The sequence below is a fragment of the Monocercomonoides exilis genome (assembly GCF_001643675.1).
Source record: "Monocercomonoides exilis strain PA203 chromosome Unknown scaffold4-2303458, whole genome shotgun sequence".
NCBI lineage: Eukaryota > Preaxostyla > Oxymonadida > Polymastigidae > Monocercomonoides > Monocercomonoides exilis.
In genome coordinates, this window is record NW_027150549.1 from 1,509,655 (window position 1) to 1,537,515 (window position 27,861).

Sequence of the window (27,861 nt, forward strand, 5' to 3'; positions counted from 1 at the left end):
CATAAGAAAATAATTTCTTTAATGTTTATAAATCTTTATTTAAAAAAACTATTCTGTCCAGTTTTTCTTCCTGCATTCAATTGAAAGATTATTGAAGAAAATGATCATTATAACCATAGTTTATCAATTTGTTCTTTTTTACGGGCTTCATGCTCTTTCCTTTTCTTCTTTGCATCAATTTACTTGAACCAGAGGTTGAAATAATACATTTTTATTGATAGCAATAACTCTGCTATTATATTTTGAATTTTTTGTGAAAATGAATCAAACACAATTTTAGACTTATTTTTTTGAGCCCTTTGATGAGGATACACTTGGAACTCGCTGGATTCCTTCGAAATCAGCTCATTTTGATGGCACGTGGGCAATAGAGGAACGAAAAATCGAACTTTATTCTCTTGGAGCGAAAGGTATTAATTTTTGCTTTTCTAAAGTATTTTTTAATAAAATAATTATTCACTAAAAAGGTCTTGTTGCCAAAAATGCAAAAACTTATCATGGTGTAACTGCACATTTGAAAGGTGAATCGATAAACAAGAAATTTGTTGTTCAAGTTTGAGAGAATTGCGTTTTTTCTTCTAATTTTGTTGATACCGAATTTAGTTTGAGGTTAAAATTCAAGAAGAACCTTGGACATGTGGTGGTGCTTACTTAAAGATTTTTGGAAGCAATTTTGAGCAGGAATTATTTGATGAAAAAACTCGTTATATGATTATGTTCGGGCCAGATAAATGCTTTAAAATGAATAAAGTTTCTTATCTTGATTTATTATCATATGCAATTCTATTATGACTTGAAATTTTATATCAGGTTCATTTAATTCTGCAAACCAGAAACCCCAAATCCGGTGAATGGTCGGAGCACGCGCTGGCAGACGCTCCAACAGGAAAATTTGACAATCTCACACATTTGTACACACTTGTTATTAATCCAGACGATACCTACAAAATAAAAGTGGATCAGAGAATCGTAAGTGAGGGGGATATGCACAAAAATGGGACATTTACACCTTCTTTTACGCCGAACAAGACTATTCCCGATGCAAGCGAGAGAAAGCCACGCTCGTGGGTAGATAATGAGGAGATCGACGATCCAGAAGATATAAAACCTGAGGATTGGAATGAAGAAAGCCCGCAATATTATCTGGACCCGTATGCAAAGCAGCCGGAAGGATGGCTTGAAGGAGAGCCAATATTGGTTATGGGGATGAAGCCAATGAATGTCACGGATATAGAAGAAGAAGAAGAAGAGAATGAAGGGAAAATCGAAGAGGAGGAAGAAGAAGAGGAAGAAGATGAAGACACTGAAGAAAATGAAGAAGACGAAGAAGAAGAGAGTAAAGAAGAAGAAAAAGATGAAGAATCTGATGAAGAAACTGAAAAAGAAAGCAAAGTCAAACACAAGAAAAACGATAAGAAATCTAAGGAGAACAAATCCAGCGACAATAAGAATAGCAAGAAATCGACTTCGCAAAGGCAAAAATGGCGTCCGCCACCGCCTGATGACTGGGACGAAGAGAGAGACGGGGTGTGGCAGCCGCCTTTGGTGGTCAACCCGAAGTGCCTGAAAGGGCCCTGCGGAAGATGGCAGCCGCAGACCATTGCGAATCCAGCGTATCGAGGCAAGTATGTGCGCAAGAAGATTAAGAACCCGGCGTACAAAGGCGAGTGGAAGCCGCAGATGGTTCCGAACCCGTACTACTTTGTGCAGAAGCGGACGCTCTCGAATCTGGGGAGGATTTCTGGGGTTGGGTTCGACCTTCTGGTGGACACGGCAGATTTGATGTTTGACAACATCTACCTGGGTGACGATGAAGACGAAGCGAACGAGATTGCTGAGGAGTTCTGGCTGCCGCGGTATAAAAAGGAATATGCAGACTGGAGGCGAAGAGAAGAAATAAAGAAGGAAGCTGAGCGGTGGAAGAAATTCAAGAAGTCGTGGTTTCCGGGGAAAGCACGTGTGATTGAGGCGAAGGATTGGGAAGAGCGTATGCAGCGCTGGCCGGAAATGTCTGACTTCATTCTGAAGAGAGAGAAGGAGCTGTATGAAGAGTGGAAAGCAGACATCACGTGGAAAGTGCGGTGGACGCGGCTCACCGACTTTCTGGACTCTTTTTCGTACAACCATCAGAGAGGGATGAAGATGACTCTGATAATCCTTGGGGCGCTTACAGTTGTTCTGGTTGTGGTGCTGGTGATGATCATTATCCAAGAAATGAACGACAAGAAGGCGAGGAAAAAGAGGCAAGAAGACATTGAAAAGCTGAAGCAGGAGCAGGCTGAAAGGAACCGCAGGAGTCAGATGGAGAAGATGAGAAGGGAAAGAGCAGCAAAAGCAGAGCGAGAAAAAGAAAGAGAGAGGGAGAGGGAGAGGGAGATGCAGAGAGAGAGAAGAAAAATGGAAGCAGAAAAAGAAGATGAAAATGATAGTGATGTTGAGATCGTTGAGCGCGAACAGTTGGAAAAGGAGACAATGATTGAAAAGGAAAAAGAAAGAAAGGCAATTCAAAGAGAGATTAGAAAACGTATTCAAGAAAAAACTGGTAAATCTGCTTCTGCTTCTTCCTCTTCCTCTTCTTCAACTGCTTCTTCTTCTATGTCTTCTTCATCAACAACTTCAACAAAGAAGAATATCAAAAAGGTCAAAAATGTGTGATTTATTTATGCTATTGTTAAAGTGGCTGAATAAATTCGTCGATTTATTGCGTAATTTCACATCATTTTTATTTTAGCTGTTCAATTATCAAATTTTTAATAATTGTTTGATTGTTTTTTAAATCACGTGCATTTCTAAGTCCATAAGAATTTTAAAAGAAAGGCTGATCCTTTTTGAAATCAAACTTTCGATCGAGTTTTGATCAAAAATTTAATATCAATGGAATTTGTGTCAAATTTTGTTTTAACAATAGCGGTGTCATAAACAATAAGTGTTCCCTATTTCAACTCTTTTTTTTTCAAAATCCCATGTTGAACAAATTTTTGATCAAAACTCGAACGAAAGTACGTTTTCAAAAAGGATTTGCCATATTAAAAAAAAAAAAAAAAAAAAAAAAAAAAAAAAAAAAAAAAAATTTAAAAAAAAATTAAAATTCAAAGAGGATAATTTTTTTATCCGGACATTTTTTTGATCCGGACAAATTTTAAAAATTAACATATGTCTAAATGGGCAATTATTTTTGTAAAGTCGCAAATGTTTAATTTTCAAACAAATCAAAAATTTCATATCTTGATCAAATTTCGGTTCTTGCTCATTCATCTTCACAAAAGCGGAGGATATTATTTGACAATGCTGTTAAACACATTCCTGTGAAGTTGCATGAGCAAGAACCGAAATTTGATCAAGATATGAAATTTTTGATTTATTTGAAAATTAAACACTTGCGACTTTTCAAAAATAATTACCCATAATTTTTTGAAAAGTTCTTTTTTTTTAATTTTCAAATAAAGAAAAAATTTCATTTTTCGATCAAATTTCCATTCCCACTCACCAAATTTTGCTACCATTGAAACAAATCCTTGGCAATGTTATTTCATCCGTTAAGGCGTGATTTCGTATGTGAAAACAGAAATTTGATCGAAATATGATATTTTTATTTTATTTAAAAAATTTAACAAAAAGAACTTAACAAAAAAATTTTGTCTTATGTAAACAAATATTCAATATGTATTCACTGCAATTTACACATCTGTGTATTAGCATATATTTCATTTATTCATATGGGGAAAAATATAGACTTTCAAGCTTTTAATACACAAAGCACAAAAAATTTCTTCACTCATGACTTCATTTCACTTTCTCAGATTTCAAAATATAGAGGATAATATAATATGTTAGCAGGAATCATTGAAAGAAATAACAATTAGCTTTGTGATTTTACATGAATGTCAAAAAATGGAACCAATTTTATTGTGTTTTTTAGTCTTATAAAGTCAATGAAAAGTGCATAATATATAAATGAAAATGCTTGAAGCAAAATATTTTGTCCCATTTGTTCCTCTCACTTTTTTTCAGTATTCCATTAAGAAAATAAAATATTTGATAAATTTTTTAACATAATTTTTTTTTTCAAAAATATTGATCTCAATACTCTCAAATGGAAAAAAATTTTCGAGATGATTTCAAAGATTTTATTTTTCATGCAAAAGAACATTTCTGTTTTTCTTTAATCTCTTTGAATGTGCAAACACTCGAAGCTACACATTAACCCGTGCACTTGTCATTTTCTTTCGAAATACTCACACACATTCATATATGTGAAAGTTTCTTGTATTTTATTACACCAGATATTTTTATTCGTTCAAATTTTTAGTCCTTCACTTGAAAATGTCAAGTTTGCAGGATTTTGCACAAGTGCGTGTTTGTGCTCAAACTTTCGAATGTTTTTTAACAAACAACTTCAATGCATTTTATTAAATTGATATCAAATTTTTATCATTTTGAAAAAACTTTGCTCTTTTGCAGACCTCAAAAAAAGAAAGATAACGACAATAATAAACCAAAAGAAGCCAAATTTTTTGTAAAGTTTTTCTTGTTTCATTTAACTGTATAGGGTCAACATTTTAATGGGACTTTTTCCCTTATTGGCACTTTTTTTGTTTTTGACTGCCAACTTTCAACAAACGTTGATTGGCTTTTTTCACTTTTATGCAATGTTCTAACAACTTTTTAACAATTCATTACTAGTTTGTTTTATTATTTTTGTTTGTTTCTCACTGAGTTATGGCGTTTTTTTATATTTTTAAAAGTCACTTTTCACAGTGAACCAAACTTTTCCAAAAAATGTGAAATACAGTTTCATAAACTGTTAACGTTTATCTATTTGTATTTTAAATTTCAATTTCCACATTTATTTATTTTGATACTTTTTTCTCATTTCATTTTTTCACAAACATGCAAGTATTCATATGAAAATTTCTTTGTTTTTAAAAATGAAGTCCTAAAATAAAAATATGCCACATAAAATAAACACTTTAATAATCGTTCCAACAAAAATTGGAACTTCATTATTCTCTCGTTGTCTCGAACAAGCAAATGTTACCAAAATTGAATGGTCTTTGATCAAATTTTTGTGAAGGAGACAAGTTTCAGACAACAAGAAAATTATGAAGTTCCAATTTTTGTTGGAACGATTATTAAAGTGTTTATTTTATGTGGCATATTTTTATTTTAGGACTTCATTTTTAAAAACAAAGAAATTTTCATATGAATACTTGCATGTTTGTGAAAAAATGAAATGAGAAAAAAGTATCAAAATAAATAAATGTGGAAATTGAAATTTAAAATACAAATAGATAAACGTTAACAGTTTATGAAACTGTATTTCACATTTTTTGGAAAAGTTTGGTTCACTGTGAAAAGTGACTTTTAAAAATATAAAAAAACGCCATAACTCAGTGAGAAACAAACAAAAATAATAAAACAAACTAGTAATGAATTGTTAAAAAGTTGTTAGAACATTGCATAAAAGTGAAAAAAGCCAATCAACGTTTGTTGAAAGTTGGCAGTCAAAAACAAAAAAAGTGCCAATAAGGGAAAAAGTCCCATTAAAATGTTGACCCTAAATGAAAATCCCAAATAATGAATGATTTTCAGTTCCTACTCAAAACATTACACAGGAATGGATAATTAAGCAAATAGACATTTTCATATCTTTGTTATTTCTTCTCTGGTAGAATTAAAAAGCTAGAATTAATATTTGAACAATAAACGTGAATTTCATTTTCGCAGGAAATATCAACAAATATTTTTGTTAAAGAAAAATTCTCCTTTTATTATTCGAAATCTGATAACTTTTATTCAAAATCGAAAATATTTTATTATGCATCGTAAATTCTTAATCATCAAAAATTTTGAAAAAATTTTCAAAGTTCATACACTTTTCAGTTCATTTGATTTCAGTGAATGATCGGAGATATAAATATATTGCAATAATGAAAAAAAATTTTGGATGTTTGATTGTGTGCAATTGAGTGAATTAGAAAAAATTGAATGTTAATAAGCTCCACACATGAGCTCAGGAGATAACAAGAAAATTTTGCAAAAAAATTGACAAAATAGGATTGCTTTTTATATTTTGTTTCATAATGGAAAAGATAGAAATTGATATCATTTATTAGAAACGAAATGTTTTTACAACGTAAGTTTAATTTGAAACCTACAAAATAAAACATTTTCAATTTTCAAATTGAGAAAAGGATCAAAGTGTATCAATCTTTTCATAGAAAACAGTGGTTTGAAATTAAAGAAAAACATTCTCAATTAATTCACATTTGCTATTATCAACATTTATGTCATAAGAATTTCTTTTGTTTTCACTTGAAATGAAATTCTGAATTTATAAACTTCTTTTTGGATTTTGAATTAAACATCTTCGATTTCGAATTAAAGTTTTTCGAACTTGAAAAGTTTTTGGTGTATTCTTTTTGAATTGAAACCGATATGTTTACATTTTTTAATATCAGTTTGCGATTGAGAAGTTGAATGGCAAGTTCAAAGACATCCATAAGGATGACAAATGAGTTGATGTTGTTGAAAAGTCACAATTGGAAAATATTCGAATCGAATCATTCATTGAAGATCTTTAACGAAGCTTTCTGTTCAAAAAATCAAGTTTCGAAACAAAATAAATCATAATTCAATGATATTTCCCTCATCAATTGGTAAAAAAACACGGGCATTTTATAAACGGTCAGCTTTAATAATGTGATCATAAAAGCAAATCATTATCCAATCAGATAACGAAATATTTGTAACCTTTGATATATAATTAACAATTAATGTTAGAAATTTATTGTTTTCTGAAGTGAATAATTGTTCATCCTCTTTGATTTTTGGGAAAAGAAGAAGAAGAAGAAGAAGAAGATGATGATGATGATGACGACGACGAAAAAGCAATAAAAAATATATATTTAATGTGTCACAAAAACTATTATTCGTTTCTGAAAAATAGTTTCATTCCATTTTTTCTGTTGTTGCACGAATTGAAAAAAGAAGAATATCTGAATTTTCTGTCATCTGGAATTTTTTAAAATAAAATTGTATTCATTTTAAAAAATACTTTTCATCAACACTTATTCCATTGAATGGCATGACGTGCAAAAAAAATTAAATGCCTCGAATTATTAGTTTTCAAGAATTAAAACAAAATAACTTTAGGAGTTATTCTTAATCTTGAAGTGTCACACTTCTTTCTTTTTTTTTTCGTTTCGAAATATCAAGATGGAACATTCTGTTGGCCATTGTTTTTCTCTTTTTCATTGATCTTACAAATCAAACTATCATTTGTCTTATCTGATGTATTTTCAATGCAAATTGCATCAGACACAGTGAGCATCACAGCTCCCGGAGGAAAGAGCTGTATAAACTCTCTCTTCAAATGTAGAAGCGATGGACGCTCGTTCATCTTGCTCGAGAAACATATCTTTACAATTTCTTTAAGTGTTTGTTTTTGGATTGCTTCGATTTTTGGCCTCTCTCCATTCATAATCTTCTGCCCCGCCACCTCGGCCTCATACTCTCCAAACGGGATCTTCAGCGTCAAGCACTCCCACAGCATCATCCCAATTGAAAAGGCAACAGATTCCTTTGTTGCCCCCATCTTCTTGTTGATCAACAGCTCGGGCGCCTTCCACCTCAGGCATTCTTTTTTGTAATCATCCTCGTCCTCAAATGCTGAAGAGGGCAGAGAGTCATCATCATCGTCGTCGCTTGCAGATGTCACAACAGTTGATGAAGAGATAGATGATGAATCTGAATCATCAGAAGAGAAGTCGGAGCGCATGACGATGCAGATGACCATGTGCTCGGAGAACAACACAATGTGAGGACTCAGATTGGCAAGTGAAGAGAGAGGATTGTCCATCTCATCAAAGGAGTGGAGAGCAAGGTTGGCCACCCAGAACAGGATTTGGACAGCTGTATATTCTCTCTCCTGAAGCGTGCCAATTGCCATCTCTTTCTTCTCATTCCTTCCGTGAAGCAGCATGAACAATGAATCCCTCAAATCCACAATCAGTTTCTCATGAGGAGAAGAACATGCCATTGCATCCACCAGATTCGACATCGATGAAGTGGTTGGACACAGATCCTCTCTCCGAACAAATGTGGATTCTGTGTCTGAAGTGTCTGTGGTTGAAGTGGTTGAAGTGGATGGTGATGGTGATCTCTTTCTTGTTTCCTCTTCCTCTTCCACCTTCTCCAATGCCCAATCAGGGATCTTGTCTGAATCTCTCCCCAAAATATATTCGGTGGAGCCACTTTCGGATAGAAGATGCTCTGATGACTCCGAATGTCCCAAGCTTTTCTCATACACCCTCTTCTTCATCCTCTCTTCATTCTTCTTCTCTGCTTCCCTCTCAGCTCTTCTCCACTGATCTTCTGGAGACATCTCCATCGTTACCATCTCAAATGCTTTTAGGTCCTTCTTCACTGTGTCTTCCACAATTACCTCCAGCTCTTCTGTTCTTTTCTTTTGCTTTCTCCAACGGACAATAAATATAATCAATGCAATCAAAAGTAGTACAACAATTGCGATGCAAACAATAAATGCCCACGAAGAGTTTGATCCTTTTTCTCCTTCAGCAAGGTTTTCATTTCCTTTTGGTTCAGATTCACTTGCATTCTTCAGAATGAATGAATTTGTAAAAGAAGGATTATCAGTAACTCCGAATAGGATATGCACACTCACTTCTATTTCATCTACACAACTACCGATTAGATTTTTTGCCACACTTCCTTCAGCTTCTCTTTCTGATAAGAATTTATTTGAATCAAAATCGTGTTTTTCAATCTCTTTCTCTTCTCCTTTCCTCTTCACAACTGAGAATGACAGATTGCATGGAACAAGAAGTATCCCTTTGAATGTCAGCTTCATTCGATCTGTCTCTTCTTTTGCTTCCACACTCTCCAGCACAGGAATAAAGAATGATGAATCCCTTTCTGAAACAATCCCTTCAAAACTGCATCCATCATTCAGCATCCAAAATGAAGTATTATCCTTCAATCCATCTCCTCCTTTCAAACTCATCACATTCAATATTCCTGAATCTGAACAGATGATATTTCTTCTCAATGATAGATATCCTTCAATTGAGGGATTATTGTCAATGAACTCTCCTTTCTCAATTATCACATTTCCTCCACCCATTGTTATTCCACCTTCTGGTGAATTCCAGATTGTTGTGTCTTTCATCAAAACAGAACTCTTTACAACATCAACAAGAGATCCTGACCATCTGCACATCTCTTCTTCTTCATTCAAATTCTTTTCATTTCTTTCGTTTGAACTCCCATCATAAATGCAACTGTCCATTTTCACATCCGTGCAATCCTCCAATTTCATCAATTTCCCTTTTGTGGTCTTTGAGCTGACTCCGCCCATTGTGCAATTTGTCAATTGTATCGTCTTTTTCATTGACAGGCAAGATATCAAAGATTCTTCATTTCTTTTAACTGTGATATTTTCTGTATTGAAATCTTTAATTGTTAATTGATCACATTCGTTTATATCTATTAGAGAGCATTCTATTGTTGAATTGCAAATCGTTAATGAATCAATTACTGATGAAAGCGAAGACGAAAGATGCAATGCAGATTTTTGAAGAATAAGATTTGATATTGTGCATCCATCAAGTTGTAATCCTCCTTTTTTCATATTAATGATGTGAAATGGAATGTTTGAAAAAGCAGTATTTCCTCCTTCCGTTAATTGTTTTGAGCCGAATGAACAATTCATCACTTCAAGAATCTCTCCCTCTGGTGTTACAAATGATTCATGTGAAGAGATGAAATTTGAATCAAACACAAAATTCGCTCTCAGCAATGAGACTGTTCCAGTTGTCGTTATCAATGCCTCTCTTGTTCTTTCAATTCCTGGTTTCACTTCAACTTCACACATCTCTCTGCTCTTCGAACTCAAACTCATATCCTTCAGATTAACCTCTCCACTAATCACACTCTTTCCAACAACGAATATCAGACTCAGAATATCTGAGGTCAAATGAGCAAGGCCATGATCAATCGAGGCACATGGAAGTGTGTTTGTTCCACACTGTTTTTCGTTTGATCCATTCACGCTGCTCACAATGATCGTGTCACTCTTATGAATCGTCACAAATCCAATAAGATCTGTGTCAACTGTATACTGGCATTCATCAATTCCATATATTGCATTAATTCGTGAATAATGATTCTCTCGAAGATCAAATTGAAATTGGCTTTCATTGATCTGCGATGTGATGTTGTAGCATTCAATGAAAATATCATTCCCCACTTTTGCTGTGTTAGCACTGAACTTCATCCCCACAAATGTGAAATCCAATTCTCCTCTTTCCTTTGCTGCTAAATACACTCCTCCTCCTTTTCCTGTGCTATTATTGCAGCTACAATGACTGATTGTTGAGTCAATCATCTTCATTGATCCAGATGCACAGAGCGTAAAGAATATTGCTCCTCCTTTTTCACTCGTTTCTGCTTTGTCTTCTGTGATGTTGTTCTCATTCACAACCAAACAAAAAATTTTCTCACTTTTTGACTCAAAAACGCTTGGTCCATTGTCACTTCTCTTCACTCCTGAAAATGATGATTTCTCAATCTCAATATTTGCACATTCTTCACCTCCTTCATTTATCTTTGTTGTTAATTCAGGTCCTTTGATCAGAAGAAGACATCCTTTGCTTTCATTTAACGACTCCACTCGAACATTCATCAAATGACAAGCAATCAAAGAATCGTGAACAACAAATATACTATTTCCAACATTGCATGATTTCATTGACAAACCATTCACTTCCACACTTCCTTCAATAACATCCACAAATACACAATCAAATCCATTGTTCACTCCTGCTTCTGAATGGAATGAACATTCGCGTATCACCAAATCTCCTCCTTTGTTCGAAATTATTGTTTTGGCTGAGTTGTCAAATCCAGATGTCAGTTGCAGTTGGATATTCCTCAATTCGAGGTGAATTTCATTTTCCATGAAATATTCCAGTTGACTTCCAATTGCTTTTTCAAAATTCAATTTGGCTTTAACATTCTCTTCTCCCACATTTACACTCTTTTTGATTAAATAATTGGACGTGTTGAACGAATCTCGAATTATTGTTGATCTTTCAATTTGAATTGTTTTCAATCCAGTCCCCATTTCCATATTTTTAATCCCTTTCCACATTGTGAAACAAGGTTCTTCCTCACTTCCACATCTTGTAACATCAAATCCTTTTGATGAGATAAATATCTCAAATGAGCTGTATGGTACGATGAATATGAACAAGTCTTTGTTTGAATGATGACTATCACTTCCAACAAACAAATTATTATCGCCTTTCATTGATGAATAATCAAACTTGAATGACTCATTTGTCACAGAATTGTTGAAATCCTTTCCCAAAATGAACACATTCTTTCCAATAGATGCATTGTTGTTCGCAAATGAAACGTTTTCAAAGAGAAATGGCGTTTCATTCAAACAATTTTGACAATCCAAATACAAGAATCCTCCTTTTCCATTTGTTGTCAAAAGTGAACAAGATGATACATTTGTCGACTTGATCACTAATTCTTCATTCTCTTGAAATATCACTCTAACAACACCTCCTTCTTTGCTGCCTGTATTTTCAATGTGCGAAAAGTTGGTGTTTTCAAACAAAAGAGAAGAAAATATCATCAATGGAGATACACCAAATGAATGCTCCACCAAAGTGCATCCTTGCATTGTGCAATTCAACAGTTTCACTTTGTATTCTCCTTCACTTTCTCCTTCATTCACATTTCCTGAGGAAAGTGAAAATAAAAATAATGAGACCGATGATTTCACATCTGAAATCGTGACAAAGTTTAATCCAACCGTCTTCCCAGTCGATTTGATCAAGGAAAAACAAATTGTACTTTGCTTTCCTCCAACCACATTCATCGCGCAGTTCTTCATGTGCAACTCTCCATTTTGGGTGCTTGATTCGATCACTGATGTGATTGTTTTGCTAAAACTCGAAGGTACAACAATCCCAATGAACTTCATTTCTGTCGGTGATGTAGATTTCAGAATACATTCTTCAGATCCACTCACTTCTGTTTGGCATTCTAACTCCACAATTGTCTCAGTTCTTGCCTTCATGAACATTCCACCCACATTCACACACCCAGTTATATTCGATTTTGAGCACAGAATTATCTCCTTTTTAACATTCAGCGTTCTCTTCAAACGCCCCATCCCATAATTCACATTCAAACATGGAGCCTTTTCCAGACCACAATACATCTTCTCTACTCCAATTACTCCATCAACAAATACAGAATCAGCTGTATATCCGTCCAAAAATATAAACAGGTCCACATACCAATTTCTAAACATTTGCGTTCTATCGCTCCCAAATACGGAGTTGTCTTTCTGAGTGATGCTTCTCATGAAGTCGAACAAGGGCTCTTTCACAGAAGCAACAAGGGATTCGCACACAAAATACATATCTCTTCCGACACTGGCCTTGTTGCCTGAAAACACGATATTGGTGATGGAAAAGGAGGATTCTGACACTTGTGAGCCTTCATTGAACTCGATCATGAGAGCACCGCCTCTTCCTCCAGAACTTGTATCCTCGCTCACAGAGCAGCTGGAGAAGGTGGAATCACTCACCGAAAATGCATTGTCAGAGGCAGATGAGGCGAATGAGATGCACCCGCCATTGGTGGGAGTCTGTTGGTGTTGTGGAACTGAGTCGATGCTAGTGATGGTGCAGTTGGTGAGGGAGAGGGAGAGGGCAGGGGAGGTGGAGGAGGAGAGGACACAGCTGGTGGGGGCTGCAGTGGAGGTGATGTCGGTGATGTTGGAGGAGTTGAGAGTGAGGGGTGCTGTGAGAGAGGTGAGGTGGAAGATGCTTTGGCTGTTGAGGGTGAGACTGGTGATTGCTGTGTGGTTGAGGGCGAGGGAGCCAGCAGTGAGGAAGAAGAGAGGTGTGGAGATTGATGATGAAGATGAGGTTGTTCCGGTGATAGTGGTTGTGTTGAGGCTGAGGGAAGGGGAGTTTTCAGAGAGGTGGAAGAGGATGGGGGTGATAAGATTTGTGGAGTTGTGGGCGATGGCGACTGCAGAGATTGCGAGGGAACCCTGAGTCTGTTGGAAGAGGGCAGACGAGGCAGATGGATCTGGTGAAGAAGATGTTGTTGATGATGATGAGGATGAAAATGATGATGCTGATTGTGATGACTGTGAATGTGAGTTTGATGGCTGGGGAATGCCATCAGAGGATATGATGGTAGTAGTTGTTCCATTTCCAGTGATTTTTGTATCAGATGCGAAGAAAATGAGTGTTTGAATAGGGATGAAAGTGGAATCGAGGAGGTTGAGGGAGGCGTCTTGGAGTGGAATGAAGTAGCTGAGGGCATATTCGATGGTGGCACATGGGATCCGTCCTTGTCTACCACATGCATCGGTATCAACACCGCTGTTGGCTACAATTTTGTTCTGGTTAATGAGAGGTATCCAGCCATTATACACGGGATTATCAGCTGTATTTTTATTCCATACTCTGTTTATTGGGGTTGTTGAGCAGCATTGCTGGAACGGGGATTGGGTAATACTACTGCCACCGAAGAACACATCGTTTCCTCTGCCATTTGCTGCGCTATTACAATCAAAGTCACAAAATGACATAAATAAATTCCCATTCATCCAGGAATACGTCATTTCCATATATATTCCAGCTCCACCATAAGTTGTTGTTGATTTCAATTTATTGTTGATGAACTGGCATTCTTCAATTAAAAACTGACTTAATTCACTTCCTGGAGGACGTGCAAAAGTAACAGCACCAGTTGAATCTCCTCCGGAATTTGCAATACACTCACATTTGGAAAATATGAATTTCGCACTAGATGGCATTTTACTGAACCAGAAATACCAGCCAATTCCACACCAACTTGTTATTTTGCAATGTTCAACTTTGTTTTCTGAAATACAATAAATAGAAAGCGATTGGGGATTAGAAATGCAAGTTGCTCCTCCATGTGCTGCTAGACATTTTGAAAAATTGGATTTTGTGATATTAATATTTGATAAACTTTCAAAATATAATGCCCCACCATAAGCATTGTTTGAACAGTTATTGAATAAGCAAGAAGTGATTGTCAGATTCGCATTTGTGCAGTTTACAAGAAGGGCACCTCCATTATCACTTCCACTATTTGAGTTATTCCATTCGCACCATTCAAAGCGATGGTTATTTACATCGAACGAAGTCAATCTTCCCGGGGTTTTTCTTTGGGTTTCAGTTCCCACATGAACCACAGGATCATTTGACAAAGAGCGTGTTTGGTGGAGGAAAGATGCATTGAAGGCAGAGAGAGAGGTGGAGGGGCTGTTGAGGTTTGGGAGAATGACACCATCGATGGGATTGTGGGTGTGGAGGAAGATGGTGGAGTGGATGGAAAGTGATGAGTGAAGAGAGAAGGAGGGGGTTGCATTGATGTTGGTGTTGGTGGTTGTAGAAGAAGTGGTTGAGGTGGTTGAGGTGAATGGGTTGAGTGAGTGTGAGGGAAGGGATGGAAGTGATAGAGGGGATTGGGGAGATGAGATGTTGGAGAAGAGGGTGTTTGAGAGATGGAGATTGAGGTGGATTTGGAGGTGAGGATGGGATTGGTGATGGATATGGAGAGGGGAAGGGGAAGAGGAAATGGAAGGAGAAGGGGAAGAGGAAGGGGAAGGGGAAGAAAAAGAAGAGGAAGAGGATGGGGATGAGGATGAGAAAGATGAAGGAGAAGAGGAAAGGGAAGGAGAAGGAGAAGGAGAAGGGGAAGAGAGGGAAGAAGGAGAAAAAAGGAAAGGCTGGGTGAGGGAGATGAAAGAGGAGAAAGAGGAGTGGGAGATGGAGAAGGAGGCAGGGATTGGGGAGTGGACATTATGGAGGAGATTGTTTGGGGTGGAGAAGAGGGGGAAGGAAAAGATGGCAGGTTGAGGGGTGATGAGGGAGAAGTTTGTGAGGGCGAGGGAGGCATGGGCAGAGAGGAAAAGCGGAGATTTTGCTGCTGGATTGACATAGCAAGTGGAGGAGCAGATAGTGGCAGCGGAGTGGTATTGGGCAGCGAGGAGTTGACAACCAGTGAGAGGGATGATGTTGAGATGAGTCATACACAAGGAGGCGTTGATGAGGGCGAGGCTTGTCTGAACTCCACAGATGGGATCACCAGTGACTTTAATAGCTTTCTCTAACGGAATGCCAAAAATTTTGCTATACTTTCCAATTTCATTTTCAATGTTAATTTTGCCTTTCTGAACCTCTTCGTTCATTTCTAGTTGAACTTGTCTTTCAGAAATGTTCATGCAATTACAGCAGTGAACAATAAGAAATAACAATGCAGTAAAATTGTATGCTACCCTCGTATGTGCACAGAATCTCATCATGGAAGTGGATGAAGTAAAAAAAGGATAAAGTTAAAAACTACCACGCACCCATTTTATTAAAATCAAATTGTCATTTTTTTGATAGAATTGATTTGAAGCATTTTTTTTTTAAATGTTATTATATGTTTTGCATTCACATTGCATCTTTTTTAATTATTATCACTTTGACAAAGTTTTTATTTTATTTTTTTTTTTTCGGAATTGATATTTCTTGAAACATTTTGAAATTACTGAAAAGATATACACAATAAATTTGATTTAATATTTATCATTCCGTTGAGATAATGTAACTTATTTTTTCTTTCAATTAAAAAATCGAAAATTTACTGGAAGGATGATGAAAATGAATTTTATAAAGAAAAGACTCAACTAATTTTTTGTTATTTTCATAATCGATTTGAAACGTTTAAGAAAAAATAAGAAAAAAAAATGTTTATTTAAAAATAGAACTTTTATATTAAAGAAAATTTTCTTTTTTTCAAAAGCCCACCTAGCTCAGTTTGGTAGAGCGTTCGGCTTTTAACCGAACGGTCAAGGGTTCGAGTCCCTTGGTGGGCGTTAATTTTTTCTGAAACTTCAAAAAAGATCAAAATAATAAAAAAAAATTAATATAAAAAATATCATAATTACCAAAAAAGTCTTGATAAAATTTTCATGATGAATTAAATCATAAAAAAATATGAATAAATAATTGATATTATTAACTATTCGAAGATTATAAACTTTTCAACAATTTTCAAATCTTTCTGTAATGATAAAACCATTGTCATTTGAATTAATGACAATCGTTGAATACACCACAATTTCAAAAAATTAAGGAGGTGGATTGTCATTCAATTAAAAAATCCTTTCTCGGATAAACAGTTTTGAACAATCAAAAGATGTGTTTTTTTCAAACAAAACGCAAAATAATTACTTTCTTTGATATCTTTGTTAATCTTGTGTAAAAACGTTGTATAACTTCAAGGTGTAAGTAATGTCAGCTTTCTTCCACTTTTGTCTTGAATTATTTTCTACCAATTACAAAAATCGATAAAGAATATTTTTTTTAGTAAATAAAAAACCTATGTCAAAAGAAAAGAAAAATTATCAATATTTAAAAAGGAAACAATTATTGAAGAAAGTTGTGTTTGAATCTTATTTCACATCGTCCCATATGTGATATTTTATGATTGAAAAAGGGTTTTTTATCAATGAAAACGCATATTACGATGAAATTTATTCAACACATCCTTCAAAAATAACACTTTCATTGTCGTCACTGAGTTTAGAAAATATTCCAATGGATATAGCCTCTATTAAGCTTTCTCCACGATCTGAAGTTGTTTTTAAAAAGCAAGGAATCACACTCAGCGACATTGCACCAAAAAGTAAGGAACAATTTATAAAAGCATATCCTTCTCTTCCTGATCAAGTTATAAACTCCAAAAAACGAAGACACGACAAAAGAATTCAAAGTATCAAAATGATAATAATAACATAAATTTTATGATTTTCATAACATTTCAAAAAAATTTCCAGATTTAATTGATACATTGTTACAAGTTTACGAACAGGAAACGGATCCGTTACCTCCTTCGACACCAATTCAATCATTTGCTCGAGTTGAAGCCAATAGATTAAAAATTGTATGTCGATTGATGTTTTTCATAATGATTCTTTATTCGTATCAAAACAGGATGAAGAAAGATTACGTGAAATCCAAACCAGCCATCAGATTGAACTTGAAATTCAAACAGAGATAAAAAAAGAGCAAGAGGAATCAATACGCGAAGCTCAGATTAAAATTCAGGAAAAAGATATGAAAAGAAAAAAACAAACACAGGAAGCAAAGAAAAAACTGCTTTCTGAAATTGAGGAAAAGAAGCAAAGGAACGATCAAAAACATAAAATGGTTGAAGTGTATTTTACTCAGCTCGAAACAGAAAAAAAACGTGCTTTAATTCAGCACATTGAAACAGAAGAAGAAAAACTTCAAAGGAGAAAAGCAGAACTTGAATTGGAGCGGTCTGAAAGAGAAGAAGAAGAAAAAGATAAAAGAGAAGAAAGAGCATTTTTAATTGAGCGTCAGAAGCGAATCACAGAGTATCAAGCGGAAGTGGAAAGACAGCGCCTGAAAGAGCTGAAAGAGAAAGAAGAAGAGCTGATACGAGAAAGGGCAAAAGTGGAGAAGGAAAAGCAAGAGGCTATGAAGCAGCAGGCGATTGCGAAGAAAGAGATGCAGGAGGCTGTTGAGAAATACAAGAGGACTGGAAAGTGGGTTGCACCGAAGTTTCTGCAGAACCAGAGCCGAGCGGCAAGCTTGATAGGAGCAGGCTGTGAGCAATTTGCGCGCTTTGGAAGATCGAGAAGACTGATAAGGAGGATGAGTGTTGTTGCTGCAAATGCGGATGGAGCAGAAGAAACAAGAAGTTCGCCTGATAAAAGAGCTGATAAAGATGGATTTGAAGGCAAAGGCAGGGTTGAAAGATGGAAGAACATCGATGACGAAGCAGTGAAAGAGGAGAAGAAGTTGCTTGAGAAAGAAGAAAAGAGCAAAGCAGAGGAAATTGAATGCTCAAGCACAATTCCTTCTGAAACAGATGAAGAGAATACATATTTGACTCAAAATGTGACTCAACCAGAAGAAGAAAATGGAAAGAAGAAAGAAACCAGCGATGCAGAGAAGAGTTCAGAAGCAATGGCGAACAAAGCGAAAAGGAAGATGAGCAAACTTTCGACTCGATCGCTCTCTTCGAATTCGCTCAATCTTCTTTCTACACCAAGAACAACACTCGGCTCTTTATCACCCAGGCTAATGCCACTTTCATCAACCTCCTCAACCTCCTCAACATCTTCACCTTCCTCTCTCTCTTCTTCTTTTTCATCGGATTCATCTTCCTCTTCTGCATCTCCTGCAGTTGCGTTTCTTTCTTCCTCGTATCCTTCAAGAACTCCTCTCTCTCATCTGTCTTCATCAGCTTCACTGACACCTCAGCCTCATTCGAGCTCTTTGCACTTAAAGAAACTTGACGTTAATCCAGTTCACCACAATCCTCTTGTTAGATCTCATTCTTCTCTGTCGCATTGCTCGCATTGGAGAGAAGGTTTGATTTTTATTTTTTTTTTTAACCTCTTCGTTTAAGTGATTAAATTATTCATTTATTTTTCAATTGTTTACTTCATGTTTGTATATTTGTGCGGAATTTTGCAAAATAAATTACCACAAATTATTGCTTCAGTATTAAAGGCGCCTCAACAATTAACTCCAAGATTTTCACCGCTTCATTGATTTTTTTTCTTTTGTTATTATGTGATATCCTCGCTTTTCACATTTGCTTTGTTTCATGTATATCTTCGAATGTGTGTTATGTTTATTGTATTATTACTTTTCCTTTTTGTGTTATTGTGTTAATTTTTCATTTTCATCGTTAAACATTTATTATCTTTGATATGAATCCGTAATATTTATCGTTAATAAGTAATTTTATTTCCTTTTTTTTTTAACTTTTTGTTTTCTTTTGTTTTCCATAGTTTCATTGCGTTATGTCTTTCTTTCTTTCTCAATGAATGCGTTGAAATCCCATCAAGAGTTCAATGCACGTCAGCATTTACCGCGCATATTTGGGATTATGTAGTTATTTTCTTTTATTTTCTATTGTAAAGATATGAATGTTCAATATTAATAGAAATCAAACACGAAAAGATTTGAAGCGATTGAAAGCAAAAACGTGAAGTGACTAAAAAATAACACTTATTCAAACAAAATGTTTCACATATGATATTTTGAAGGTGTGGAAAGTGATGAAGTGAATGAAGGAGAAGAGCTTCCAGCTGAAGTGGGGAACTGGGAAGGAGATTGAGAATAACGAGGAGGCTGAGAAGAAGTGACATTGCCAAGTGAAGAAGCAGACTGTGTTATTGGCGTTTCAGAAGGAATGCTATTAACTTTGGATTCTTCATTTGTTGCAGGCAGCTGCTCAGTCTGTTTGGTCTGCTTTAGCGCTTTCTTCTTCTTCTTCTTCTTTGGTGGATTTGTGGCTGCAGGCGATGCTGAGCTGAATATTGGCTCTGTGTGAATGAATGGCTGAGGAGAGAAATAAGGAGAAGACGACAAAGAGATCGCTGAAGTAGGCATTTGAAGTGGAGAAGGTGAATGTGCCCCAAAAGGCGTTGCATCTTTTGGATTGAGCAGATCCTGATCTGAAGCAGAATAAACAGGCAGTGATTCAAATTTCTGTGATGACGAAGACAATCCGTGACTTGAAGGAAGCATAGAAACAGGGATGGGCTGTTGCGATGCAGAGAACGGAAGCGAGCGAGTAGAGTAAGCGAACTGGGGTGTTGCACCGCTTGATGCAGCTGCAGCTGCTGAAGACAATGCCGAAGTTGATGCAGAAGCCAACGCAGATGCTGAAGCGATGCTTGGGTTGTAGTTGACACAGCCAGAAAGAAGATCGTCTGCTTGCTTGAACTTGTACAGCTCAGTCACAAGCGTCTGGATCTCGTTCGTGCACTGCTCAATCTTGTTCTCCAGCTCCTTCTGGATTTCCTTCTCTTTCTCCACTTCAAGCTTCCGCTGGCGCTCCATTTCCTTCCGCTCTCTTTCTCGCGCTTCCTCGTTCTTCTCTTCGACTTCTCTGATTCTCTCCTTCATCCTCTCTTTCTCTCTTCGTGTTTCGATCATTTCTATCTTCTGCTGTGCAATTCGGCTGCGAAGGAAGCTAAACTGCGAAGAGACCGAATCAACAGCAGAGGAAACAGAAGACGAGAGAGTAGAAAGAGAAGGTGACGAAGCAGTGATGGAGTGCCGAAGAGGAGAAGACGGTTCATTCAAAACCATCGAAGAAGCAGGCGAGGTTGGAGACGAGGAAGAAGTTGACTGAGATAAACTTTGCGCTTTCATTGCAGAATCCAGCAGCAAATCGAGCTTATCTTTGGCTTCAGACAAATGATACATGCTGGACTCGACTTCGGTTCTGTACAGAATGTCCTTCTTTGCCATCTCCTCTTTCTCTTCCTGCATCTGTGCAATTATATTCGCTTTGTTGTCAAGCTGCTGATGAAGCGAAGAGACTTGCTCAGATATGAGCTCATGCACCGCTGTGAGTGTCTGATGAAGCGACTGCAGAAGTTGTGTGTTGGCAGAAGACAGAGGAGAAGCCAGGGAGGAAGAAGCAACTGGCCGTGATGATGTCAGCCCAGCTGCTGCTGATACAGATGAGGATGAAGTATAACCCAATGTCGGATCTTTGAAAGGAGAAGAACGAGTGGCAGATGCAGAAGCTGAGAGACGATTAGGATAATTTGGTGGAGAAGATGGTGAAGAGGACAGAACTTGGTAAGTGTATTCAATGTCCGATATCAATTGCTCAATTCCGTTGATGGCATCTTCACAGGCAAAGTGTGGTCGATGTGGAGATGATGACGACGACGATGAAGCAGAGGCAGAAGCAGAAGTTGAATTCAATCCATTGGCAATACGAGAAGAGTAACCATATTGTTGTGGTGCATGCTGATCTTTGGTTAATTCGTTGATGTTGTATCCATCTCTTTGGCTTTCCTTCATTTCCTGCTTTGCTTGTGTGGACGGCAAAGTCATTCTCATCTTTTGTTTCAGTGCTTCATATGAACTATCACTGTCTAAATTGATCTCTTTGCCTTGCAAACTTTCCTCTTTCTTTTTCAATCCTTCCAATTCTGCTCGCAGTTTCTCGCCAAGTTTAATGCCTTCGCCCAGCTTCGCCTCAATTTCATTCTCAATTCTCGCTTCTTCGTCTCGTTCAGCCTTCGCCACTCTCAACAAGTCGAGTTTCTCTCCCAAATTGAACAGCGCTTGCTTCAGATCAGCCACATTCTTTATTGTCTCGTTCATCTCTTCGTGTTCTTTAGCTCTTTCCTCCTTCATTTTCTCCAAGTTGTCTTCCAATTCTTCCATTTCCTTCTTCCTCTCACTTTCTTTTGCTTTTTCTTCCAACCTTCTTTGCAAGTGCTCTTTCAGTGATGCTTGCAATTCTTCGACCTGCTTTTGAAGCGATTCGTTCATATTCTTCATTTCATTTCTTCTTCTTTCCCTTTCTTCTTCTTCTATTTTTTCGCTTTCTTTTTTCTTTTCATCAGCAATTTTCCTTTCTTCCTCTTCTCTTTTCAACTCACTTTCCAGCTGAATAAGCTGAGCATTCATTTCTTCTCTCTCTTTCTTCCTCTCCTTCTCAATCTCCAACAGCCTTTCTTCAATCTTCTTCGCCTCTTCCACTTTCTCTTCCCATTCCCGCAGCTCTTCATCCAGCTCTGCTTTCTCTTTGTTGAGCGCTTCCAACTTCTCTTTGATTTCTTCATTCTCCTTCTCCACTTCCTCTTTCTCTCTTTTTGCTTCCTCGGCATCTGAGATAAGCTTACGCAGAAGCACATCTTTCTGCTCAATGACATTTGCTGTCTTTTCTCTTTCTTTCTTTTCTTCATTCATTTTCGCTTCTAATTCCATCAGCATTTGACTCAACTCTTCTTTCTCTCTTTCTCTTTCGCTCTTCTCTTTCTCCAATTTTTCATGTTCATTCGCATAATCAGCTTCTTTTGCATTAATTCTTTCCTGAAGAAGTGCGATTTCTTTCTTGAAACTTTCCTTTTCTTCTTCTTGTTTCCTTATCATTGCTTCTCTTTCTGCTTGCAGTCTCTTTTCCGCCTCTCTTCTTTTCCCTTCTTCTTCAATCTGCATTTGTCTGTCTTCTCTTTCCTTCTGCACCAAATCCATCACTTTCTTGATCTTCTCCTCTTTTTCGTTTAGTTCCATTCTTCTTCTCTCCAACTCCACCAACTTTCTCTTCACCATGTCACTTTCTTTCTCCCTTTCCTCTTGCTTCCTTTTCTGTTCTTCTTCTTTCTCCTTCTCCATCGCCTTTGCCTTCCTCTCCAGCTCAATCTTCATCTTTTCCACTTCCCTCACTCTGTTTTTCTCTCTTTCGCCCATCATTTTGAACTCTTCATCGACCCTTTCTTTCAATTCTTTGACTTTCTCCTCTTTCTCTTTGTCTTTCTTCTTCAGCATCATCAGCCCCATTGCCATTGCATCTCTTTCTTCTTTCATCTGCTTCACTTCTTCTTCCTTTTCTTCTCTTTCTCTGCTCATTTCTTCCTTCTCTCTTGCAAACTCTCTCTTTTCTTTCTCTCTTTTCTGCTTCAGAGATTCCAAATCTTCGTTTAATTTGCCCAGCAATTCCTCAAATTCCTTTGTTTGCTCTTCATATTCTCCTTTCGCCCTCTTTGATTCAACTTTCAACCGTCTTATTTCTTCTTCTTTTTCTTCTTTCTGCAAATTCAGCTCATCCACAACTTGTTGCAGCTCTGAATTTTTCATTCTTTCCTCTCTGAAAACTTTCTCCTTCTGTGAAATTTCTTTCTTCAGCTCAAGAACGTTTGCTTGGAACTCTTCCTCCCTCTTTTCTTCTTCTTCTTTCATCATCTTTATCTCTCTCTCAAACTCTGCCTGCTTCTTCTCTTTCTCTTCTTTCTCCTTTGCCAACCTCTTTCTCTCTCTCTCTTCCCTTTCCTCTTCTTCTCTCTTCTTCTCTTCTTCTCTTTCTCTTCGTTCTTCTTCAATTGTGCTCTGAAGCTGACCAACAACTCTTTCATTTTCCTTCCTCTCTTTCTCTCTTTCTTTCAATTCTCGTTCCCTCTCTTCCTTTCTCTCTTCTTCCTCTTTCTTTCTCTCTTCCTCTTCTCTTTCTTTCTCCTCCTCTCTGCTCTTCTGCTCTTTGATAATCTGTTCTCTTGCTTCTTGTATCATACTCAATAGATTCATCCTGCTTTCTTCGTCTTCTTTCTCTTTCTTCATTCTTTCGCTTTCCATTTCTTCAATGCTGTTCTTCAATATCTTAATATCTTCCTCTTTCTCTTTCAAGGAATTTTCAAGCTCCTCTTTTTCTCTTGTTAACTTGAACTGCATTTCCTCTTTGCTCATCCTTTCTTCATTCAAAGTCTGAGAAATCAATTCAATTTCTTCTTCTTTTCTTCTCTCTTCTTCCTTCCTTAACTTCTCTTTCTCTTCCTCTTCTTCTTTCCTTAATCTTTCCTTTTCTTCCTCTTCTATCCTCCTCTTCTCTTCTTCTTCCCTTCTTATCTTCTCTTCTTCTTCTTTCTCTCTGTTTCTCTCTTCTTCCCACTCTTTTTCTCTTCTCGTTCTTTCTTCCTCAAATTGGCTCATCAATTTCAATATCTTTTCTTGATTTTCCTGTTTAATTCCTTTGATTTCTTCTTCTTTTTCACTCATTTCTATCAAATGCTGCTCTTTTTCTTCTTGCTTCTCTTGTCTGCTGATTTCTCTCTCTTTCTCTCTTTCGTTCCGCTCTCTTTCAAGAACTGACTGAACTTTCGACACATCTTCCTTCAACAAGTTGATTTGCTCTTCCAACTCCCTCTTTTCTCTTTCTCTTTCACACTTTTCTTTTGCTTCAGCTTCTTCTCTTTCTTCTCTTTCTTTTCTGTCGTTTTCTTCCTTTTCTTCTCTTTCCTTCTTTTCCTTCTCCATTTTCTCCTTCTCTTCCTCTATTTCTTGAGCAAGCTTCTTATTTTCTTCTTCCAAATCTTTGCATTTTTGATTGCTTTGTGTCAATTCATCCTTAATCATTGCAATCTCATCCTCCTTTTCCTTCATCTCTTTCTCTCTTTCAACAACATTTCGTTCTATTTCTTCTTTTAATCTCCTTTCTACCTCTTCTCTCTCTTCACCCTTCTCCTTCATTGCTTTGTCGAGTTGCTCTTTCCATTCATTTTCTGTTCTGCTCAGTTCTGCTTTCTTGTCTTCTGCGTCTTTTTCCATTTTCTCTGTTAATTCATTCAACTTCTTGTTAGCCATTTCAATTTCTTCGTCTTTTTCTTTATTGCTTTGCATCAAGCTTCCTCTCTCATTTTCCATTTTCTCCGTTTCTGCTTTGTGTTCTTCGTCTTTTTCCTGCATTTGCCTTTTGACTTGTTCGTTGTCACTCTCAATCGCAGCAATGTTTCTTTCCATTTCTTCGTTTTTCTCTGTTAATTGATCTCTTTCTTCTCTGACTTTCTCCAAATCATTTTGCAATTCTTTCTGCTTGCTCTCATTCTCTCTTTCTTTTCTTTCCATTTCTTCTTCCTTCTCACGAATTGTCGCAGACAGCTCGCCAACTTCCTTTTGAAGAGAATCAATTTGAGATTTTTGAAGTGCAATATCTTCCTCTTTCTTTGTCAATGCTTCATTAAGCTCCTTTTCTTTGTCTAGTTGTGCTAATTCTGTTGTTTTTGATGTGTTTTCAAACAATTTTCGCATTTCTTCCTTTTCGTTCTCCTTCTTCTCAATCTCCTTCTTCATTTCTTCCTTCTCTTTCTCAAACTCATTTTCTGTCTCCTTAAATTTCGATGCCATTTCTTCCATTTCCTTTTCTTTGTTCTGAAGCACTTCTCTCAGCTTCTCCTGCTCCTGCTTCGAATTCTCTATTTCTGCTCGGCTTTGTTCAAGATCATTCTTTGCCTTTGCTAATTCTTCATCAAGTTGCTTCACATTTGCCTGTTTTTCGTTTAATTCATTTGAAAGCTTATTGTTTTCTTCCTTTCTTCTTTCGCATTCTGCTTGCGTTTCCTGCAATTCCTGTTTCAATTTATTGTTTTCTTCTGTTTGTTTATTCTTCTCTTCTTCAAATTCTTCTCTTTCCTTGCTCTTTTCCTTCAAGTTACTCTCTTCTCTGGACTTCATCTCATTTTCCATCTTTGCAAGTGCTTCTTCTTTTGCCTTCAGCAATTCATTTTGCTCTGCTGTTTCAAACTGAAGCCGATTTATTTCGCTTTGTAATTCTTCCAAGCTTGCTTCTTCTTCCTCCAGTTTCTCCTTCATTTCACTGATTATTTCCTTCTGCTGTGCAATTTCATTCTCATTCGCATTCAACATGTCAACAACATAACACAACGCTTCTTCCTTGTGCATCGCTTCTTCCTCTCTCTTCTCATCCTGCTTTTCTTCCTCTTCCGCATTTGCATCGTCAGTTTCCTTTTTGATTCTCTCCATCTCCTCCACAATTATCCTCAGCCTCCGCACCTCTTTCTTCAGAATCGCCACTTTCTCTCTCTCCGTCTCTTCCCTCCTCTCCGCCTCCATCAGCTCCCTCACCTTCTGCTTCGTCTCGTCTTCCCAAAACTGCCCGTTCTGCCTCTCTTTCTCCATCGACCGCTCCCACTCCTTGTCAAACTCATCCATCTTCTCTGCCAGCTGAGCCGCAATGTCTTCTGTCTGCGCAATTTCTGCGTTTTTCTCTTCCAAAAGCTGCGAAAGCGTCGTGTTCACCATGTTTTCTGAGTGCAGCAGGTGGGAAAGCTGCCTGATGTGCGCTCCCAAGTTGCACAGGCGCTTCGAAAAGCCCTTGCACACAGCGTGGAAGTCCTCCTCTGCCGATGCGAGGATGGCTTGGTGCTGCGCAAGCGAGATGAATGAAGACGGGGAAGGCGAAATAGCACGCTGCAGAAATGGATTGCGCGAGTTTGGAGAGAAACAGCCAGACGAAGTTAGAACTGAAGACGAGGTAGACGAAGGTGCAAGCTGGGAAGGCGAAGGCGGAGGCGGAGGAGAAGAACAAGGTGGAGAGACAGGAGGATAATTCATGTCGAATGCAGAAGATGCAGAAGGGCCAGATGAAGGAGAACGAGGAGAACCAGGTGACAGAGGAACAAACAGCGGGCCGCTGAGAGTGGAAGGCGGGAGCTGCTCTTGTGCGAAGCCAGAAGAGAATGAATCTGGTACGAGAGAGGACAGTTGCTGGCTGGGAGACAAAACTGTGGGTGATGTTGGCGTTTGAATGAAGAGTGCTTCTTTGAGCTCTTGCGGTGCAGTAGAAGAAAACGCAGATGAAGGAGACGAAGACAAAGAAGAAGATGTTGTTGAGAGAGATTTCAGCTGATTTTGCTCTTCTGTCGACAGCTGAGAAGCAAGCGAAGATGGTAGTGAAGTTGTTAGCTTGACTGTCACTTTCCTTCCCGTCTTTGCCTCAGGTACCTCTTCTTTCACCTCTTTCTCTTCTTTCTCCTCCTCTTTCTCCTTTTTCTCACTTTTTCCCCTTCCTTCCTCGTCCTCTTGCTCGTCCTCTTGTTCTTCGTCGTCCTGCCCTTCTCTCGTGCGATATCTCCTGTTCTCTGCTAAATCTCGCTCATTCTTTATTCTGATTGCTTCTTCCTCCAGCCTCTCTCGAATGCTCTCCATCATCTCCACACCACTTGGCCCATCCACAAGAACTGCCTGTGTATGGCTCTGCTCTTTCGCTCCTTCTGCTGAGTCTGCTTCTTCTTCACTGTTCTTCTCTTCTTCCTTCCTTTTCATGTTTAACGCTTCGTGTTGTGTCAGTATCGGTAAAGTTTCTTCTTCTTCTTCTTTCATTTTTTCTTTTCCTTTCTTATTTTTTTTCTTTTTCTTTTTCTCTTCCATCTCCTTCTTTCTTTTAATTTCTCTTTCCCTCTTTTTCCGCAGCTGATCTACAATTCGATCTAATTCTCCAAATGGTCCGATCCAAAATTTTTCATCTTCAAATTCGTTATTATCGCCATATTTCTCCATTTTTTTCAATATTTGATCGATTTCATCTTCTTCTTCGGATTTATCACGCTTTTCATCTTCGATGTCCGAGTTAACATTACCTTTTAGTTCAAATCCAATTTTTTTATTTCCAGCTTTTTCATTAGATGTTCCACTATCTATCTCATGAGCCTCTTTTCTGACTTGATTTCCCGCCCAAACTCCGTGATACTTTGCAAGCTTTGCATCAAGCCCTGTGATAGTATCACGAAGATTTCTATTTTCTTCCATTTGTTGATTCAGTTGCTGTGATATTAATTCGAAATCTTGTAATTTTGTGCTAACTTTTAAAAATTTTTCGAAATCTTCAAGTGATATTGTTACGGTTTCTGGTTGCTCTTGATTTTCCGTAAGTTCACCATCTTTTTGTTCTTCTTTTTGTGCAGAAGTATCAGATTCTTCAACTGAAGTTGGCGAAGAAATATCATCGTCCATAAGCACATTATCTTCGCCTTCCGCAGAAAGGCGAGCCCCACTAAATGATTCCACAAATTCATTATGCATAGTGCTATCAGAATCTGTTGATGATTTTGAAATTTCTTGCTGTTGAAAAGAAGAATCATCTTCAACTGATAAGTTCTGAGTTTGTGGCTCTTCTGTGTTTAAAATAAATAACAAACAAGAGAATAATATTAGAAAATATTCATCAAATAGCGTAAATTGTATGTATTGCATTTTGAAAATTTCAGAAGAGAAAAATAAGTAAAAATCCCAAGCAAATTTTTGCATTAATTATAAATTAACAAATCATACCTATAGCTTCTTTGTCCAATTGATTAGATATTTTATCTTCTTCCTTGCCATTTAATATATTGTCTACGTGTTCAATAGACATTTCAATGAGGAAAAAAACACTTTTTTATGATCAGTTTAAAAGCTGACCATTATAAATCATTTTTGGAGATGA

General features: G+C 37.2%; 5 protein-coding genes across 5 annotated transcripts; 3 read left to right on the top strand and 2 right to left on the bottom strand.

Moving 5' to 3' along the window:
• The first annotated feature begins 128 nt into the window (after positions 1–128).
• On the top strand, positions 129–2,921 carry MONOS_9011 (putative calnexin). Its single transcript, XM_067879471.1, has 5 exons — positions 129–194; positions 281–410; positions 468–553; positions 604–750; positions 811–2,921. The coding sequence occupies exons 1-5, from the start codon at positions 150–152 to the stop codon at positions 2,653–2,655; spliced, it is 2,253 nt and encodes a 750-aa protein (XP_067734805.1). The 5' UTR covers positions 129–149; the 3' UTR covers positions 2,656–2,921.
• A 4,270-nt stretch (positions 2,922–7,191) lies between these two features.
• On the bottom strand, positions 7,192–13,876 carry MONOS_9012 (uncharacterized protein; the record flags this gene model as incomplete). Its single annotated transcript, XM_067879472.1, has 3 exons — positions 7,192–8,697; positions 8,902–13,619; positions 13,677–13,876. 3 exons carry the CDS (start codon positions 13,874–13,876, stop codon positions 7,214–7,216), a joined length of 6,402 nt encoding a protein of 2,133 aa, XP_067734806.1. The 3' UTR covers positions 7,192–7,213.
• A 790-nt stretch (positions 13,877–14,666) lies between these two features.
• MONOS_9013 (uncharacterized protein) lies at positions 14,667–14,948 on the top strand (the record flags this gene model as incomplete). The annotated part of the gene is made up of 1 exon (XM_067879473.1): positions 14,667–14,948. The coding sequence occupies one exon, from the start codon at positions 14,667–14,669 to the stop codon at positions 14,946–14,948; it is 282 nt and encodes a 93-aa protein (XP_067734807.1).
• A 1,614-nt stretch (positions 14,949–16,562) lies between these two features.
• MONOS_9014 (uncharacterized protein) lies at positions 16,563–18,992 on the top strand (the record flags this gene model as incomplete). The annotated part of the gene is made up of 4 exons (XM_067879474.1): positions 16,563–16,851; positions 16,916–17,022; positions 17,073–18,480; positions 18,616–18,992. The coding sequence occupies 4 exons, from the start codon at positions 16,563–16,565 to the stop codon at positions 18,663–18,665; spliced, it is 1,854 nt and encodes a 617-aa protein (XP_067734808.1). The 3' UTR covers positions 18,666–18,992.
• Positions 18,993–19,014: 22 nt separating this feature from the next.
• Positions 19,015–27,789, bottom strand: MONOS_9015 (uncharacterized protein; the record flags this gene model as incomplete). The annotated part of the gene is made up of 2 exons (XM_067879475.1): positions 19,015–27,550; positions 27,708–27,789. 2 exons carry the CDS (start codon positions 27,787–27,789, stop codon positions 19,146–19,148), a joined length of 8,487 nt encoding a protein of 2,828 aa, XP_067734809.1. The 3' UTR covers positions 19,015–19,145.
• Between the last annotated feature and the right edge of the window lie 72 nt (positions 27,790–27,861).